Source organism: Mus caroli, unplaced genomic scaffold, assembly GCF_978045245.1.
Source record: "Mus caroli unplaced genomic scaffold, Mus_caroli_1 scaffold_3, whole genome shotgun sequence".
Classification (NCBI taxonomy): Eukaryota; Metazoa; Chordata; class Mammalia; order Rodentia; family Muridae; genus Mus; species Mus caroli.
The window spans coordinates 74,743,294-74,761,344 of NW_028227258.1; the positions used below are offsets into that span (position 1 = coordinate 74,743,294).

An 18,051-nucleotide genomic window follows, 5' to 3' on the forward strand; every position below is an offset into this window, starting at 1 on the left:
ACAAGTTGTCACTTTTCTACCTCCTAGTCTGGACTGACCTCTGGAGAGGAGTCAGTCCAGCTCTGGCAACGGTGCTGCTTAGTAGGGACTGTCTCTTGACAACTAAGAGGAGATTTAAAATTTGAAAACTACCAAGCACCTGATTTGAATTTCAGTGGGCCCCAAACTCAGCATTCTCTGGAAAGGCAAGTGCAGTAGAAAGCTTATCTATAAAAGGAAGGCGTCCTACGCAGGAAGAAGCCTGTCGCACCAGCGAGCAAATATCTAAGCAAGTCTGTAAAGAGGAAGGACGTTTGCTTTTGCAGCACCCATTGGGTTGGGGTATGGACTGATTGACAGACAACTTTGCCACTTCCTTTTTTTCCTATTTCAGATCCCTGCTGAACCACAGTGTTCTATCCCAGATCCATGGTCCATCTGCCCTAAGGACTTGAGCTGCAACTGTCTCAAAGGGAGCTACTTGCCTCTCGTCTCATGCCTCTGTGCTTGCTGCTTCTGGTCTTCGGTAGGTAAGATGTTCAAAAGGCCTGGGGTGGTGCCAGGGTGAGACTCCCTCTGCTTGGTCAGCCCTAGACACTCTTCCTGAACCTATATCTCCCTGTTGGGGGTTAGGGGTAGCACTAGGTTTCTCCTTCTGATCCAATATTAGCAGGTATAATGCAAATGGGAACTGAGAAAAGCAGGGTTCCCAGGAAAAGGAAAAGGCTGTGTGTGTGTTCTTACTAAAGGCTGGTGATTTGTCTTTATTATTTCTGTTTGATCTCTGGAAAAACAGTAAATTTTCATTAAAAGAGCTTCAAAGGTGGTTTCTGTTAGAGTGAACACATGCACAGCCCAATAAATCTTACACCCAAGACCCAGACTCTACTTCAGGCTCCACCATTTTTGGCTGAGTTCATATCTCCATACATTTAGACACTACATAGCCTTCAAACCTGGCTGATAATAGTTGATATCATAGGGGCATATCTACACTGCCCCATACACAGCAGTAGGTCTAGAAGGCAGAAAGGAAGAGAACTAACCTCAATGAAAGATAAGCAGGCCCATTCCTGGCACTTAGGTTGCCCTGTGTAGGTAATTTCTCTTAAGCAAAATAATCTGGACAGTTTCAAGGTAGAGCCCCCAAACTGGTTTTCCAATACCAAGTGGTCGGCCCTGAAATCATATATATACAAGAAACATTATATGGATTGAGCAGGTTGTATTATATAGAGATGTATATGTGTGTATATACATATACATATATGGAGAGAGAGAGAGAGAGAGAGAGAGAGAGAGAGAGAGAGAGAGAGAGAGAGAATTAGAAGCCATAAATTTGAGAAAGAGTTGGGGAGGAGGAAAGGAGAAAATGATTTAATTTTATTTTAATTTCAAAAAAAAACATTTAAATGGTAGGTGACTTGAAACTCTTGAAATTCTGCTTGCAAAAGACAAACTCCTAGAAATGGAAAAGAACCAGCTATAACATGCTTGGAATTATAGAAATGAATCCTGGGTTCTGTAGTAATGTTGTTTGTGAGTGAGAGAAGGAAGGATGAAGAAAAGATGGAGGAAAAAGATAGAGGAACTGAAGGAGGGAAGATGAAAGGGAAGGGGAGGGGGGAGAAGCAAAAGGAAAAGAGAGGGAAGTGCTTGGGAGTCCTAGGAGGGCCAGAACCTGTAAAAAAGTGTGAAGCCCTGGGTCCTGTGTAATCTCTCTGCCTTTGTTCCCTTGCAGCTCCTGTCGGAGTCCAGTCCGGTGAGCAAGTCTTCTCTTTGTTCCTTTACATCTCCAGAACCTGACTCTCTTGGGCATAGGAGGTTCTGCCTAGCAAAGCATCTTAGCAGAAGGTAGCAGTAGGAATCCGAGTCAGAGTTAGGGTGAAGAGAGCGGCAGGATTGGGGCACCTCACTCTTCACCCTTGGTCAGCAGGGACAGGGTATACCACAACCTCTGTTTTGCCAGCTATTGCTGGATAAGAAGAAGACCACGTCCTGATTCTCAAGGCAATGAATTATTTCCCCTTTGCTGCTGACCTGGCAGACAGGACAGGGAAAGGCATCTGTGTGGTCAATGGGGGCAAAGATTCTCATGCCCATCGCAAGCGGCAATTGAGAATACATTTGTGGCAGAGGTGCTCTGCAGAAGGCAAGAACACCCTTAGGTCCCCATTGGGACAGAAACAATCCAATGCCTCATGCGCTTTCCTTTTCTTATTGGAATTTTAATATAATGAAATTAAGAAAACACTTAGTTTCATGGCAGCCTGGGAAATTATACTTTCTTCCTTGCTTAAGCCTTTGAGAACACATTCATTCTACAATGTGGAGAGGAGATGATACTTGTGTGCCCAGCTTTGTAATTTTAAACAAGAATGTTTTTAAATTACTTGGTTGGGGAGGTCTCTAGAGCAACCTCATGGGATCCAGTGAGCCTTCAGAAATTGTGGTAAAAAGTTTATAGATGCATAACTGTGGCCATGTTGAGGAAATACAGCTCCAAGTAAAATCTCAGAAATGAAGATCACTAACCCAAGTGTCTTGCAGTTACATCCTTACTTCAGTCTCAGGGAAAACTGCTACCATGTTTCTCTGTCTCCTAGCCCTTCCATCATTCTCAATTTGGCCCTCACCACTTCTTTTATCAACCTTTGCACCCTGCCGTCTATCTCTATTCCCATTATCTTTCAAAGCCAATCAGAAGGTACCTTTGAGCTTGACTGGACACTTTGTCCTACTGAAACCATCTGAATGAGCAGCTCAAACATGGTATAGATATAAAGGTGTACATGGATATATGTGAACAATGAGAAATACATACATAAACCCAACATCTTGGAGGATGAGAAGGTGAATTGAGCTGGCCTGAGCAGAATGTGTGGGGACCCAAGTTCAGTTCCCAGCATCTTCAAAAAAATAAAGGAAGGATGGAAATTCATCGGAGATGATCATCTTCATGAGACGGGCTTTGGAGTGACATAGGCTTTAGGAAGTGCTCACTGTTCCTCATCTACACCTTATAGGTGTCACTCTAGGGTCTTAGCGCCTTAACTCTTTCCTCCTGAGACAGGCCCTTGGGAGTCAGAAGGACAAGCTGGGCAGGTACTAACCATGGCTTTTGTACTGTATCTTCCCTCACACTGGGCAGCGTCTTATTTCACTCTAAATGGGAGTGGTGCTCTCTGATGAAGGGCCATGTTCAGAACAGAGTCTGGCCTTTTTATCAGAACAACAGACATTTGCCACGCTGCCTCCCTAGTGCATCTCCAACCTGGCATTTGAAGCTGAATTTCTAGCTCTTTGCAGACTGAAATCTTTCTGTAGGAAGATGGAGGCTGGGGGGCAGACTGCCAGAGCAGCATGCTGGTGAGCTCCTCTGTCTTCAGAGAGGTTTACAGGATCCTTTCTGCTCTTCTGTGTTTTCTCCTGCTGTGGCAGATCCAAAACATCTGAGCTATCCATTAGCCCCTGAATAACCACTGTCCTCTAGGGGAAGCAATGGCCCCTAGAGTAAGTAGAGGACTTCTTCCTTGCAGGGACCCTACAGGGCCAGGCATGACAATGATTTGTCTGAAAGAGTTTGTAGTAAGAGACTGAAAATGTAGATTCCAGAGCTTGTGCCTCTGTGACCCCACTGGTTTTATCAAGAGATAATGACACACAAGGGAAGGACTTTGAGTTTATCATGTTACTCTACAAGGTTTCCAAAGCATGAGACAAGCAGAGGGGGTTAATCATGGTTGCCATGGGGGATCTGAGGCCACACCGATAGGTATAAGAAGGTGCCAGTGGAATCTTCTAGTAGAGGGAAGAGGAGTGCTGAGACTCAAGTCCAGGGTCTTGCATGTGCTCAGTAAGTACCCCACCACTAAGCTGTCTGTCTGGCCCTGTTTACTGCTTATTGTGAGTCATAGTCTTGCTAAGTCACCCAAGCTAGCCCTAAACTTCATCTGTAGCTTTGAATCTGTGATCTACCTGCCTTAACTTCATGAATAGCTGTAATTCCACACCTGTGCTATCTCAATGAGCTAGTGGACTCATTTTAAATCCATGGTTAGTTTGAAATTGGGGAAAGTCACATACAATCTATTAACATGCATACAAAATGCATGTCTGAAAAAAAAAATCCAGTGAAGCTCACTCCGCTGAGCCAGAAAGTTAACAAAGCTGGTAGGGCTCCAGGCAGCTGTGGATCATCTGCTTATAGACACATGTAGAGGCTCTGTCTCCCCAGGAGCATTGAGGCAGGATCCACATTGTCACTGTCTGCACCTTTGCTTCCTTTCAGACTGGCTGAGCATCAGCATACCACACCGTTCTTATGAAGGAGACCAAGTAGTTATAAGCTGCACAGGGAAAAATAATGATGACATAAAGAGACTGAAGTACTTCAAGGATGGATATCACATAGAAACTTACAGCAGTGCTTCAAGCTACACCATTAGGAATGCAAGACGCGGTGACAGTGGCTACTATTCCTGTAAGGCAGATAGGAAATTTTTCCTATTTATAGACACAACAGAAGAAACAGGATCTAAGTGGCTTAACGTCCAAGGTAGGGGACTATTCTTCATGTGGCTGTGTCTAGGAAAGAGAGTGCCTGGGTAGAGAGCCAGTCTAGAGGGCATACAACACTAAGCTAGGGTAGATAAATGGTAGTAGGCTGTCTGTCCTGAAGTATGGGTATGTGTGTCTTGCTCTGTAGGCACTTCTGGAGAAGTGTATAGTCTACTACTAATGGGTGGTCTCTTCTAATTCTGTCTTCCTTCCAGAGCTGTTTCCAACACCTGGGCTGACAGCCAGCCCCCTGCAGCCCATAGAGGGGACTTCAGTGACCCTGTCCTGCAACACCTGGCTCCCTTCAGATAGGGCAACGACCCAGCTACGCTATTCTTTCTTCAAAGATGGCCACACTTTGCAATCGGGCTGGACCTCATCAAAATTTACCATCTCGGCAATATCGAAGGAAGACTCGGGAAATTACTGGTGTGAAGCAATGACTGCCTCTCGCAGTGTCTCAAAGCAGAGTCACCGGTCCTACATAGATGTGAAGAGTGAGCATCCATGGGTTGGAATGATGGGGCTGAGTCAGGCAGGGATAGCAAGGGTGCCAGCCAGACTGCAGGCTCCTCCTTATCCCCCGAGGGTGGAAGACATCATGGCTCTCCGGGACTTTTGTATGTTTCTGTAGGGGTATAATTTCCAATGACTTTGCCCTACCTTTCAGAAAAGAGACAATAGTAACTTTACTCAGAATACCAAAAGGTCAATGAAGTCCAGCCTTTGTCTCTGAGGAGAGACCTCCCCACCCCCAGATAGGAGGTGATACAATGAAGGCACAAATAATAATATCTGAAATGACAGTAACAATTTTTAACTCATAAAAAGAATTACTATATTGCAGAGCTCAGCTAAAGTCATTGTGATGCTCTGCTCTCTCTCTCTCTCTCTCTCTCTCTCTCTCTCTCTCTCTCTCTCTCACTCACTTTTACAAATATCTGCAAAAGAGAGGACAGGAGGATCTGCCACGTGCAAGACGTTCCTCAGAGCAGCTGAACATTTTGTCCTCACAGTGGTCTGTGAAATAGTTTTATGTGTAGTGTCTGTGAAGTGGGTCATGTTACTCTCCCCATTTTACAGACGAGGAAACCCAAAGCAAAGAGCTATTAGAAACTTGCCTAAGGAAACCCAGCAGAGAGGCCTGAAGTTTAAATAACGTGGTTACTCTGGCCCTGTACACACACTTTAAACACTTTATAGCACTTCCCAGCCAGCAACCAGCATCACTAGCTGACATTGCTGAACATTGCTGGTGCAAGACTGCTTTGTGTATGTGTCTCAGCCAAACTTCATGAGAACTCCGTGAGGTTTCTATGATTATCCAAATGCTATTGAGAAAAACAGAGGATTGGAGATACTGACTTACTCAGAATCTGTGTTATTAAATGGCAGAATGTAATTGTTACTCTGGCCAGAAAACTCCCCCCCCCCACTTTTTTTAAAATGAGATTTTAGCCTCTCTCCTATTGCCTCAGGTTCACAAGGAAGTCAAGAACCCCGAGGGCTGTGGTCATGAGTGTAGGTAGGAAAAAGCACAGGAAGTGGAGAATAGGATTGTTACTGAGGGGGCTGGTGAGATGGCTCAGTGGGTAAGAGCACTGACTATTCTTCCAGAGGTCCTGAGTTCAAATCCCAGAAACCACATGGTGGCTCACAACCACCTGTAATGAGATCTGATGCCCTCTTCTGGTGTATCCGAAGACGGCTACAATGTACTTATTTATAATGATAAGTAAACCTTTGGGCCATAGTGAGCGGGGCCGACTGGAGCAAGAGGGGTTGACCAGAGCAATCAGAGGTCCTAAATTCAATTCCTAACAACTAGATGAAGGCTCACAACTATCTGTACAGCTACAGTGTGTACTCATATACATAAAATAAATAAATAAATCTTAGAGAGAGAGAGAGAGAAAAAAAGGATTGTTACTGAGCATCGGATTGCAGAGCGGTCCTGTGCAATGCCCCTCAGTATGTGCCATTCCCATGAAAAACACTCAGGCAAACAGGGTGAACTCTCAACTCCAAATATCTACCTGCCATAATTCCCAGAAGGTGATACTGAACCCTACCTGGTCTTTAACAATTATCTTCTGTTCACACAGGCATCCCTGTATCTCAAGTCACCATGGAGATCCAGCCTTCAAGGGGCTGGGGAGTTGAAGGGGAGCCACTGGTCGTTGAAGGGGAGCCCCTGGTCCTTGCTTGTTCTGTGGCTAAAGGCACCGGGCTAATCACTTTCTCCTGGCATAGGCAGGACACTAAGGAAAGTGTAGGGAAGAAAAGTCAGCGTTCCCAGAGAGTGGAGCTGGAGATCCCTACTATCAGGGAAAGCCAATCTGGGGGGTACTACTGCACAGCAGACAACAACTATGGCCTGATCCAGAGCGCAATCGTGAACATCACCGTGAAAGGTGAGTAGCATTCCCCAGTCGGAGGCAACGACTCCCAGCTGGAGAAAATGTCTGAAGTGATGGCAAGGTACAAGGAAGGCAGGAAGAGACTGGGAAACTGTCTGAACACAGCACACTTTTTGTTTGGTCGGTGGGTGTCAAAGTGGCAACAGCCACACCAGAGCTGAAAGAGGGCACAGAGATGAAACGCAAGGCAGATAGTGTGGGGTAACCAGAGGCATGCTCTCCAGAAATCTCCCACAGTGTGTTACCACTCTGCTGGAGCCTCCCTGGATGGTTAGATCAAGCAGGAGACTTTAGGAAAGAATGCATGGGGCTGGAGTGGGAGAGTTTAGGTGAAAAACTCAAGAAGTTTTCCCAGCACTCCCTCTGATACTCTGCTGTGCTCTCAGTTCCAGTGTTGAACCCGCTCCTCTCCATCAGTGTTCCTGGGGTCTTGCCCTTCATCGGAGACGTGGCAGAGCTTCACTGTGAAGACAAGAGAGCATCTCCTCCGGTTCTCTACTGGTTTTATCATGAAAATATCACTTTGGCTAACACCTCGGCACCTTTTGGAGGAAACGCATCCTTTAAGCTCTCTCTGACTGCAGGGCATTCTGGGAACTACTCTTGTGAGGCTGACAACGGCTGGGGTACCAAGCACAGTGAGGTGGTAACGCTCAATGTCACAGGTAGGATAATTTAATGATTCATTCCTGGTTGCAGCTTGCATTATGCCGAGCCATGCTTTCTTCCTCTCCTTGTACTCTCCCACCCTTCAGGAAACCGGAGCTCCATTTGAGGACCACCCTTACCCCCAGGAGTGCTCTAACAGTAGCCTCACTGTCCACTGCTTGTTCTTCCTGTATGCTTTCCATAGAATCACGTATTGTAAAATCGGGGATCTAACCAGTGTAACGGGTGGGCTAGGTAAAGCATGGAGAGAGAAGGCAGATGTCCTTAGAGTTCGCTGAGGCTCACTCAGGGTGTCTAGGGAGCTCCCACTAGCTCTTGTAGTTAAGGAAAAATGAAAAAAGAGGCACAAACAAAACAGATGAGTGGGATTTAAATTTTTATTTCGACGGTATCACTTAATTTCCATAGAAACATAATTATTACACAAAAAATATGATTTAAATTAAGCGGTTTGTCCAAGGTTACTTAATAGGCATACCATGAACAGGTACAGAGATGGAGCTGAAAGTCAGGGTAGCCAGAGCCAAGGAGCTTCGCCACTGTGTGAACAGGTCCAGGTGGTAGTGTGATCTTTTTTTTTTTTTCTTTAATCTATTATTGGAGAGAATCTTTTCTCGAGTTACAAAATGGACTGAGCTTTCCCTCTAAGTTCATCTTAGTCATCACTGTAGTAGCTTTATGTGACTTGCTAATGTTTTATCTCAGATGTCTGCATCTGATTATTTAGTGCTAGGCATCAAAACCAGGGTTTCAAGTGTGCTAAGCATATGCTTTCCAACCCCCTGCGTCCTATTAACACATGAGTGTTCGTTTATCTTTGCCAGGGATAGCTTAGCTACCTAAGAATGGTTTCAGGGAGTGTCCACAGATTTTGTGCTCAGAAATTTAAAACATTTAGATCCTCTGTTACTTGAAAGTCTTTGTAACTAGCCAAAGGAGCCCTGTAGACTGTTACCTCTACTGTCAAATCTTTTTTTGTTAATTGGCCTTTTCAATTTTTAAAATTATTTTAGGACAATCTTTTATTATATGGCTACTGTTGTCAGGCTTGGAGACGGCTGGCTGGGTAAGATCGCTTACCTCACATTTGGATCCTCAGAGCCCGTCTGAACATGGCTGTTTTGGGGAAGTGGAGACAGGAGAGCTGCAGGGGTTTTGCTGACTAGCATTTAAGAAATGCTGAGGCCCAGGTTCTGTGCAAGAGCCTCTCTCTAGAGTATAAGGCAGAGAATGTTGGAGGCTCCTCAGCATCCTCTTCTGCCTCCCTCAGCACGCATACATTGTACGCACAGACATTCAGCCTCATTTGGCTGCCCCACAACCGTTTCTGTGCTCTCCCCCGCCCCACAAATGGACAAACTACGAAAATCTAGACTTTGAAATTTATCCTAGACCCTTGAGCACCATATCCCATGTTTAGCTTACATTTCTAAGGTACCTGGATGGCCCCTTTGCCCCATCAGATTTACCCAGAGTTTTTCTGTTATATTTTCTCTTTAAAAAAATCCAGGGTGTTGTTGCTGTTGTTGTTGAGATTTTGTTTGTTTGTTTTTACTTTTCAAGTCCATATTAATTTACTGTCTCATTTGTTTGTATTTTTTGGTTTTTGACTCTTCAAGTCCATGCTATTTTACTATTTCAAAGTACTTTTTCTAATTAATTTACTAGTCTGCTATAGTTTCTCCTTCTTATAGTTCATATTGTTCTTTAATTTCTTAAATACTTCTTTTGTGTCTTTTTTGTTTTCTAACAAATATATTTAAAACTGTGTTTTCCTCCACGTGCTCCTGTTCCCTTGTATTTTAAAAGGTTTGCTACAATTCCCTCACTTGCTTATTGTCTACAAGGTGTGTAACAAGGGTTCTCAATTCTTTTATAAACAGAACTTATAATTTCTTATAAATTAATTTTATGTCATACCTTTATTATTAATGTCTTACGTATTCCTTTGCTCTTGTATTCAGCATTTATTAAAATGTGGTCTGCATAATTTTTACTTCCAAGAAATCACTGAAACTTTGTTGGTGATTTTGCATGCTGTCAATCTTTCTGTGAAAAAAATATCATTTTTGTTTGTGATTGGAGCATACATGGAGTCTAGATTGCTTTTCCTTAAACTACTTTCTTACTTGGTCTTATATGTCAGTCTCTATAGTGTTATGAGTGTTTGGTCTCATTAATCTATCAAGTTTTGGAAAATATGTTTTCTTTTCATTTGTTTGCTTTGCTTTGCTTTGCATTTTTTTTTAAAGATAGGCTCTCACTATTCAGCCCTGGCTGGCCTGGAATTCATTATAGGTTGGACTCAAACTCAGAGAGCTCCTCCTGCTTCCGTCTCCCCAGTGCTGGGTTGATGGAAGGTGGGTACCACCATGCCTACCGTCGAAAAGCATTGTTATCTTCATCTGTGCTTTCTCTGGTCTGTTTGCATTATGGATACTTACGCTGCTGTCTGCCTTTTTCAGGGATCTTGCCAAGATCTGAGTAGTTGTAAGACAATATGCTCACTACAAATGATAGAAATTTCGTCCAAGTTGACCTGTCTTCCCATAAGTGATGCTAACAGGAAATCGATAGTAGTTGTAATTTCCTGTGGGTTGGGATCCACAAGCTCTCTCATCTTCTTATTCCTCCAGCTTCTTTTTCAGACAAGCAAAGTTGGCCACTAACAATGTTAATCTTGTAGCTATATTTTATCTGAGAGATCTCAGAGAAGGAACAATGATCCTGAGTTTAAGGCCTCTCTAGACTATGTAAAAGGTCCTGTATCAAGAGAATATAATGATGCAAGGCCATAATCCCAACTTGTGTGGGAAGCTGAGGCAGGAGGATCACTGTGAGTTAAAGGCAAAAATGGGCTTCAAAGGAAAGCCAGAGAGAGAGAAGGGGAGAGAGAGAGAAGGGAGAGAGAGGTGGGGAGAGGGAGAGAGGGAGAGGGACAGAGGGAGAGAGGGAGAGAGGGAGAGAGGGAGAGAGGGAGAGAGGGAGAGAGGGAGAGAGGGAGAGAGGGAGAGAGGGAGAGAGGGAGGGGGAGAGAGGGAGAGAGGGAGGGGGAGAGAGGGAGAGAGGGAGAGAGGGAGAGAGGGAGAGAGGGAGAGAGGGAGGGAGAGAGAGAGAGGGAGAGGGAGAGAGAATCCCTTTCTGATAACTCCAATTTTATTTTTTAAAGAAGCCTGAGCATGGTAGGTAACAAAGGCAAGAGGATTGCTTGAAGTTCAAGATTAGTCCAGGAAACACAGTGACATCCCCTTCTCAACAACAAACTAAGTAAAACACAAAATAACAAAGTAAGCAGAAACTGGAAATTGGACAGGAATAAAAAAGACGCAGAACAAACAAAACAGGTCTTTCTTCATTCGATGTCTCAGTCTCTATCATTAGAAGGATTTAATTATATCCTTCTGTGTTTTTAAGATTTTTTTTTGAGCTTATGGAAAACAAACCCTGAATCTCTGTGTTTCCCAGTGTAAGCAGAAGCTTTTGGGGGGAGGGGGGGGCTCACTGAACGGGGCCATTGGTGATGTGACTCGAGATGGTGAGGAAAATGAGAGTGCAAGAAGGCTAAGCTAGACTCTAAGATGCCTCCTTTGGCAACTCCTTGTCTGCCTTAGGTTCCTTTCCTGTTGCCATGACCAAAGCCCAGCAAAAGCAACTTAAAAGAAAAGTGTTTCTTTTGGCTAACAGTCCAGGGGTCATGGTAGGGAAGTCAAGGTAGCAGGTACTTGAAGCATCTGTCACATCACATCTACAATCATCAGAGCTATGAACGCTTGTGCACAGTCAACTTTCTCCTTTTAATGAAGTCAGGGATCCCAGCCTAGGAATAGCACCCACAGTGGACAAGTCTTCACGGTTTGATTAGCCTAATATGTTCCCCACAGGCGTGGTCACCAGTCAATCTAACCTAGATAATCCCTGATAGGTGGTGGTGACTAAAGACTTTTAGGTGATTCCAGATACTGTGAATCAGCTGTTAACATCAACTATAACAGTAGGCCTGCTCTAAAGACCTGTGTACATGGGAGCTGCTTAAGAGTACGCACACTTTTTAATATACTTTCACCTGCCCTGTTTGCAGAGCCCCCACCCAAAGTGCGTTTGGTGAATGGCCCCCACCACTGTGAAGGACGCGTAGAGGTGGAGCAAGAAGGTCGCTGGGGCACTGTATGTGATGATGGCTGGGACATGAGGGATGTGGCTGTGGTGTGCCGAGAGCTGGGCTGTGGAGCAGCCCAGCACACACCTATAGCCATGCTGTATCCACCAGCAGTTGATGAAGCTCTGCCTGTGCTCATTCAGGTAGCCCTGTGCAATGGCACAGAAAAGACCCTGGCTGAATGTGACCAGGTTGAGGCCTTTGATTGTGGACATGATGAGGATGCTGGAGCTGTGTGTGAAGGTGAGTGATGACAGAGTTGACATGGGGCTGAGCCCCTCCCTGGGCTGCCACCTTCTGCTTTCTTTCTTGTACTTATTCTACAGTAGAGTACAACTTGGGGCCACACTGTAAGATCACATTAGGTTGCTCCAGAGTTACAGAAAACTGTCCTGTGAACTTGACTATCTTAAAAGACAATCCTAACAAACAAAACATTAGTATTCTTATGGTTGTGTTCCTGGGGCATGATGTCAAGAAAATCATTAAGTCATCAATGTATACAGTTTGAGTTGTTTTTAGTCAGCATGATGATGCTTACATTATTGTGAAGTCTCTTCAGCTCTCCTGAGCTCTTTCATTTGCAATTCCATCAGTCAGAACGAAGCCTTAGATTCTAATGGTAGTGTTGGGAAGAAATTGGTAGAACCAAAAGTCAGACCCAGGAATCAGGGTATAAAAGGCATATTCCAGAGTCAACTCCAAAGGAAGAACTCTGAGGTCTGTTACAAGTTTCCACATCTCCACAGAACCTGTGACTAGAGAGGAAGCCAGGGACACTGTCCTCCTTAGCCTCTGTCCACTGAATGCAAGAGTGGCCTTTTGCAAAGAGAATTAGAATTACTGGGCCCATGCCCATTGCAAGACATTTGGAAGGTGGTAGGTAGCTTGTTCAAGGTAACGGAACCAGGACTAGGCTCTATAGAGCCCATGAGATCTGCAGAGCCTTTGAGATTGACTTCCCCCACATACCAGCCCCAGAAATAACAAACTTCTATGTGACTGATTATCTTTGTCAGAGAAGTGTGGTGTCTAGACCTCACTGAGCCTAGATAAAGTTAGGACTGCACATATTCAGGACCTCTGGGAAAGTCCATGTGTAGGAAGAAGCCCCGCCCCCTTCCGGAGCCGATTTGGGATGGTTTGCTGGGATGTGGGCTTCTGTGGTTCAGGCTGTCTTTCACCTTCACTCTGCTTTGCACATCTCCTTAGAAAATCTGATGCATGTGTCTGCACAGCCCTTTCCTGGGTCTCTGCATCCTGACTTCTTCTCATTCCCTTTACACACAGTCTTACCCAGCACTTTCTGAAGATCTAGAGACCAGAGACCATCAGACCTCCTACTTTCTGCACTGGGCCTCACAGCCCTCACAGTCTGCAGCTCCCATTTGGACTTCCAGACTTCAGCTGTGGCTTATCCTTCAAGAGGACTCGAAAAATATATTAATCTGCTCTGAGATAATGTTCCAACAGCTCCAAAGAAAGCCCGAGTCCCTTGTCCCCAGAGGCCAAGCTTGGAAAAATTGTTCCCCTGTCCAGGTTCCCTGCCTTTCTAGCTCCTTCTTGCTATCTCCTTGGGCAGACGCAGAGGTGGCGCAAGTGAGGATCACATACATGTGCCTGGGCTTCCATCTGGTAGAATGTGGTCTAACAAAGCACATACAACAAAAGAAACTCTCAGTGCGTATTCATTTCTTGACATGGAAAGAAACTAGCTTTTTTTTTAAAAAAAAAAAATTAAACCATTTTCTTAAGTTATAGATATAAAGCAAATTAGGAAAAGGTGATATATAGAAAGGAAAAGTCAGCCAAAGTCACACAGTCAGAGGTAACTGATACTAACCAAGGGAGTATGAATGATGAATTCACACTGATGGATGATTTAACAACTAAATTGATTGCTTTATAACTGCACATTATTTTAGTATCTAAATTCGACAATTTATTTACTTGTTTGTGGGCTATTTATTTATTCATTCATTTATTTGGGTTTTCTTTTTAAAGACAGGTTTTCTTTGTGTAAGGCCCGACATATTTTAGAACTCACTCTGTAGGCCAGGTTGGCATTGAACTCGGAGATCTGTCTTCCTCTGCTTCCCAAGTGCTGGGGTTAAAGGCACGTGCCAGCACACCAGGCTCAACAATTTAATTTTAAGGTATTTATAGAGAGAAATATACATGAACAGAACTCACACATATATGTGGACATGCCTTCTTGAAGTTATTGTAAACATTTGGTGTCTCTTATTCTAAAATTGCATTTCCTTTTCGTTTTGCTGAGTATTTGTTGTTGTTGTTGTTGTTGTTGTTGTCAGATGGCCATCACCATAGCCTAGGATGACCCTCAAACTTGTGATATAGCCAAGCGTAATTTTGAGCTTCTAATTCTCCTGCCTCCATTTTCTGAGTGCTTGGTTAACAGGTATGTGCTATTGCGCCTGGTTTTGTGTGATGCTCCGTAACTTTAATTTTTCAAAGCCCACTTTTAATGATGGTTCTTAAATGCTTTAACCTCCCTTCTAGCTCACCACTTACCAGAGGTAGTGGAAAAGAAAGGATACAGGGGAAGTGGACCTGTTTAGAAATGGTTCTTTGGAACAAATCCCATCTGCATTGTCAAGAAATTGACAGTTCGGTTCACAGGAGTCAGCAGCAGCAACTCAATCCACTCGCAAACACTTCATGGATACACCAGCAGTCCTGTTGGGTAGAGTCAGGATAGCAAACACGAATCAGAGACAGCCAGGCCTCAGCTGAATGGGCACGAGTCAGCAGGAGGGACCAGGACCAACAGAAACTCCCCCAAAAGCTCTGGAGGAGAAGGAGGCTTCTCTCACTAATTTAGGCAGGAAGGAGGCCTGGAGGCTGAGAAGCTGGGAAGTCATCCAGGAACTGGAATCCCTATCGGTTACCACCCCACACCAGCAAAACAAGTAGGTGAGTAAGCTACAGAGTCGAGCTGCAACAGGGCCTGGGGTACTCACAACCCTTCAAGCAAATCAAGAGTAGAGCAGCTAGTCTACAAATATCGCACAAGATATCGCCTATGGATCTTGCTAACCAAGAGCTACACCAAGCAGAGAATTCTGAAGAGCGCAGTTCTAATCTAAATACTGGAAACAGTAAGTTCACTCATCTTCCAGTCCCACTCCCACCCACCTCACGGCCAAGCTCGGGAAAATGTGATATAATGGCAGTACCACAAATGTCTTAATCAGTATGATGTACTACCAGATAGATGATTCTAGGGGAAAGACAACTACTCTTGTAGATTTTCCTCTTCTATAACAGCATTTTTATAACAGTACTTTAAAAACTAATCACTTTAGGTTAGCAAACAAAATAACAGGTTTCCTTGTGGCACTTTCATATGTACGTGTCATTGTACTTTGTTATCAACCACTCCCCTCCCCCACTGGCCTTCCCTATGCCGTCTCCTTCTAGATGGTTCTCTTCTAACCCCCATGTAGTTCCTCCATCTGGTTTTTTACCACATCATTCCATTACGCCCTCTACTTTCACCCTCTCTCAGATCTTCCTCCAATCTCACGGTCCCTTTGTATTCTCTTGGTATAAGCATGCTGTCTTAGTTAGGGTTTTACTACTGGGAACTGATACCATGGCCAAGGCAAGTCTTATAAGGACAACATTTAATTGGGGCTGGCTTACAGGTTCAGAGGTTCAGTCCATTATCATCAAGGCAGAAACATGGCAGCATCCAGGCAGGCATGGTGCAGGAGCAGAGAGTTCTACACCTTTATCTGAAAGCTGATAGCAAAATATTGGCTTCCAGGAAGCTAGGATAAGGGTCTTAAAGCCCACACCCACAGTGACACACCTACTCCAACAAGGCCACACCTCCTAATAGCGCCACTCCCTACGACAAGCTTATACAAACCATCACACATGTCAATCTTATTTTCTTGAACGGGAATTGAAGGTAAAGAAACAAATTTCCCTTTATAAACATTACTTCAGTATCTTTTCCATGAATTATTAACCCTTCCAAGGCTCAGAAAAGATTGAATAATATCTCTATAATCCAATCTACAACTATCTTCATCCCAGTCAATTCTCAAGCTTTTTGCCATATTTATGTGGCAGACACTAAAAAAAATAAAATAAAATAAACCTTTAGAAGATGTTTTCACTACTAGAATTTTCTGCACAGTCAATCCATACCAACTTTTGCCATCAAACTTGGGAGTCACAGTCCACAGTCCATACCTGTCCTCCATAGTCCAATAAATAGATCCAACTATTTTAATAGGAGATTTATTCAACCTGGCTACAGTGGGAAGCAAGAAAAGGAGATCTTGTGAATCCTCTAAATCAGTCTTCAGGGTCCTGAAGTGAGTTTAAAGTATAAATAGGAAACAAATATAGCAGGGCTAAGCAGTCCTGGTCAAGGTGTGGTCCCACACACCACTGACCTAGCCCTGCCTGGGCTTCAGGCTCACGCTGTAAGGTGGTCTAACAGGTGTTAGAACGGTGTGGAATCTCTTTCAAGAAGGCATGTTCCCTCTGGCTGCTCCATGTAGCTTCTCCCAGAGTGAGATTCCTGGGGAAATTCCTACTTGTTTGGGATTTGTCTCATAGTCAGATTGAGAGACACGCACTGTCTCTTCAGAACACTTCTGCTAGGCCAATTGTACCTCAACTAAACCTATCTTAAACAAAAACCTCTTTTCCCAATAACCAGTTCTCTTTATCCATAGTTTGTCTTGGACTACTGTGCTCTGTCATTTCTCTTATTTGTCATCAATCAATAAAGACAGCATGTAGTCATTACTTCCTTATTCTGAACTCTTTTTTTAAACCATGCTTCCCCAAGATTTCTTATACTACTGCACTTCAAACAGTGTCTCCATCAGTAGGGACCCTGATGTCGTGTGTCAGAGGATCAGAGCTCATCTATAGTCTATGGTTCCTAAAGTTCACAGGATCTCAGCCCTGTGCAGGCTGTGGGTCTGGGCTGCTGAGTGCTAGGCTTACAGGGCACAGTCTCCAGCTACTTGAGCAGAAGCGTCCATGCTGACTCAGAGCTAGACATAGCAAGCATTTTCACTTTGCATGCAAGTGTGCATATGTGTCATCCATACCTCTCAGTCTTCTTGAGATCTCAGACTGAAAACTGGCATTATTACAGAGTGGGGTTCAGCGAGAGAGGCTTCTCCTACTCCTGCCTTTTTTAAAACACTAAGTTCTAAAAATAAGCAGCAAAGCATTGAGCAGATTTTGTATTGCAAAGGCATCTGTTTATAAAGGCTGCCCTTTTGTCTCGGGCTGGCTGTAATCACCTGTGGCTGCTGTATTTAGATGCTTGGGCTCCCCTGAATAGACTGGGGTTGTGGAGAGAATGGCACTCCTTGCCAGACTCTCATTTTTTTTATAATTCTGCAAACAAACTCCAGCTGACTAGACATCCAAAGGCCAAGGAATATTCCCGTGCCAATGAGACTGTGCTAAATTGACTTTGCTTTAAACACGCTGTTGGGGGGGGAGGGGGAGGGGGAGAGGGAGGGGGAGGGGGAGGGGGAGAGGGAGGGGGAGAGGGAGACGGGGGGAGAGAGAGAGAGAGAGAGAGGGACCATGTGGCACAAATGGGATCAGGGAAGAGACAAGGGAAGGGAAAGTATACTTAGAATATAGTTATGAAAAAATATTTTCAATTAAAAACATACTCAGAGTCATTATTAAAACCCTATTGTGTAATGTGCATGACCTATGGCATACTAAGACAGAAGTGAGTCTGACACAGTCCTCCATTAGAAGAGAGTTATTAGAGCTTGCTTTTTACTGGGTTGATTATTTCCCACTCTAAACCACACAGTCTCCTCTGCATGACCACACCGAATGCTCAGAACCCCAAAGGGAGATAATGTTCCCTCCATTTTATAAGAAGAAAAATGAGAAGCCAGGCAGTGGTGGCGTGCATCTTTAATCCCAGCACTTGGGAGGCAGAGGCAGGTGGATTTCTGAGTTCGAGGCCAGCCTGGTCTACAGAGTGAGTTCCAGGACAGCCAGGGCTATACAGAGAAACTCTGTCTCAAAACCAAAACAAAACAAAAAAACAAAAAACAAAGAAGAAGGAGGAGGAAGAGGAGGAAGAGGAAAAAGAGGGGGAGGGGAGGAGGAGTGTGTAACCCACTCTAGCTTCTCATTGCCAGGTGGTTCAGGGCTGCCATCACCAATTCCAAGTGTTTTGCAAATGACTGATAGTTCACATGTTATTTAGAAATGGACAGTCAGTGCCACTCTTTGGCA

General features: G+C 44.3%; 1 protein-coding gene across 1 annotated transcript; it reads left to right on the plus strand.

Annotated features, from left to right (window-relative positions):
- The first annotated feature begins 282 nt into the window (after positions 1-282).
- On the plus strand, positions 283-15,816 carry LOC110291585 (Fc receptor-like protein 2). Its single transcript, XM_021158802.3, has 8 exons — positions 283-505; positions 1,721-1,741; positions 4,271-4,537; positions 4,755-5,036; positions 6,645-6,953; positions 7,346-7,624; positions 11,707-12,027; positions 13,075-15,816. Exons 1-8 carry the CDS (start codon positions 475-477, stop codon positions 13,092-13,094), a joined length of 1,530 nt encoding a protein of 509 aa, XP_021014461.1. The 5' UTR covers positions 283-474; the 3' UTR covers positions 13,095-15,816.
- Positions 15,817-18,051: the final 2,235 nt, after the last annotated feature.

Excerpts from the sequence above, each read along its gene's own strand:
- LOC110291585 (XM_021158802.3), top strand. The coding sequence starts at position 475 with ATGCCTCTGTGCTTGCTGCTTCTGGTCTTCG. Across the intron at positions 506-1,720 it reads CTTGCTGCTTCTGGTCTTCG|CTCCTGTCGGAGTCCAGTCC; the intron begins GTAGGTAAGATG and ends GTTCCCTTGCAG. Across the intron at positions 4,538-4,754 it reads TAAGTGGCTTAACGTCCAAG|AGCTGTTTCCAACACCTGGG; the intron begins GTAGGGGACTAT and ends TCTTCCTTCCAG.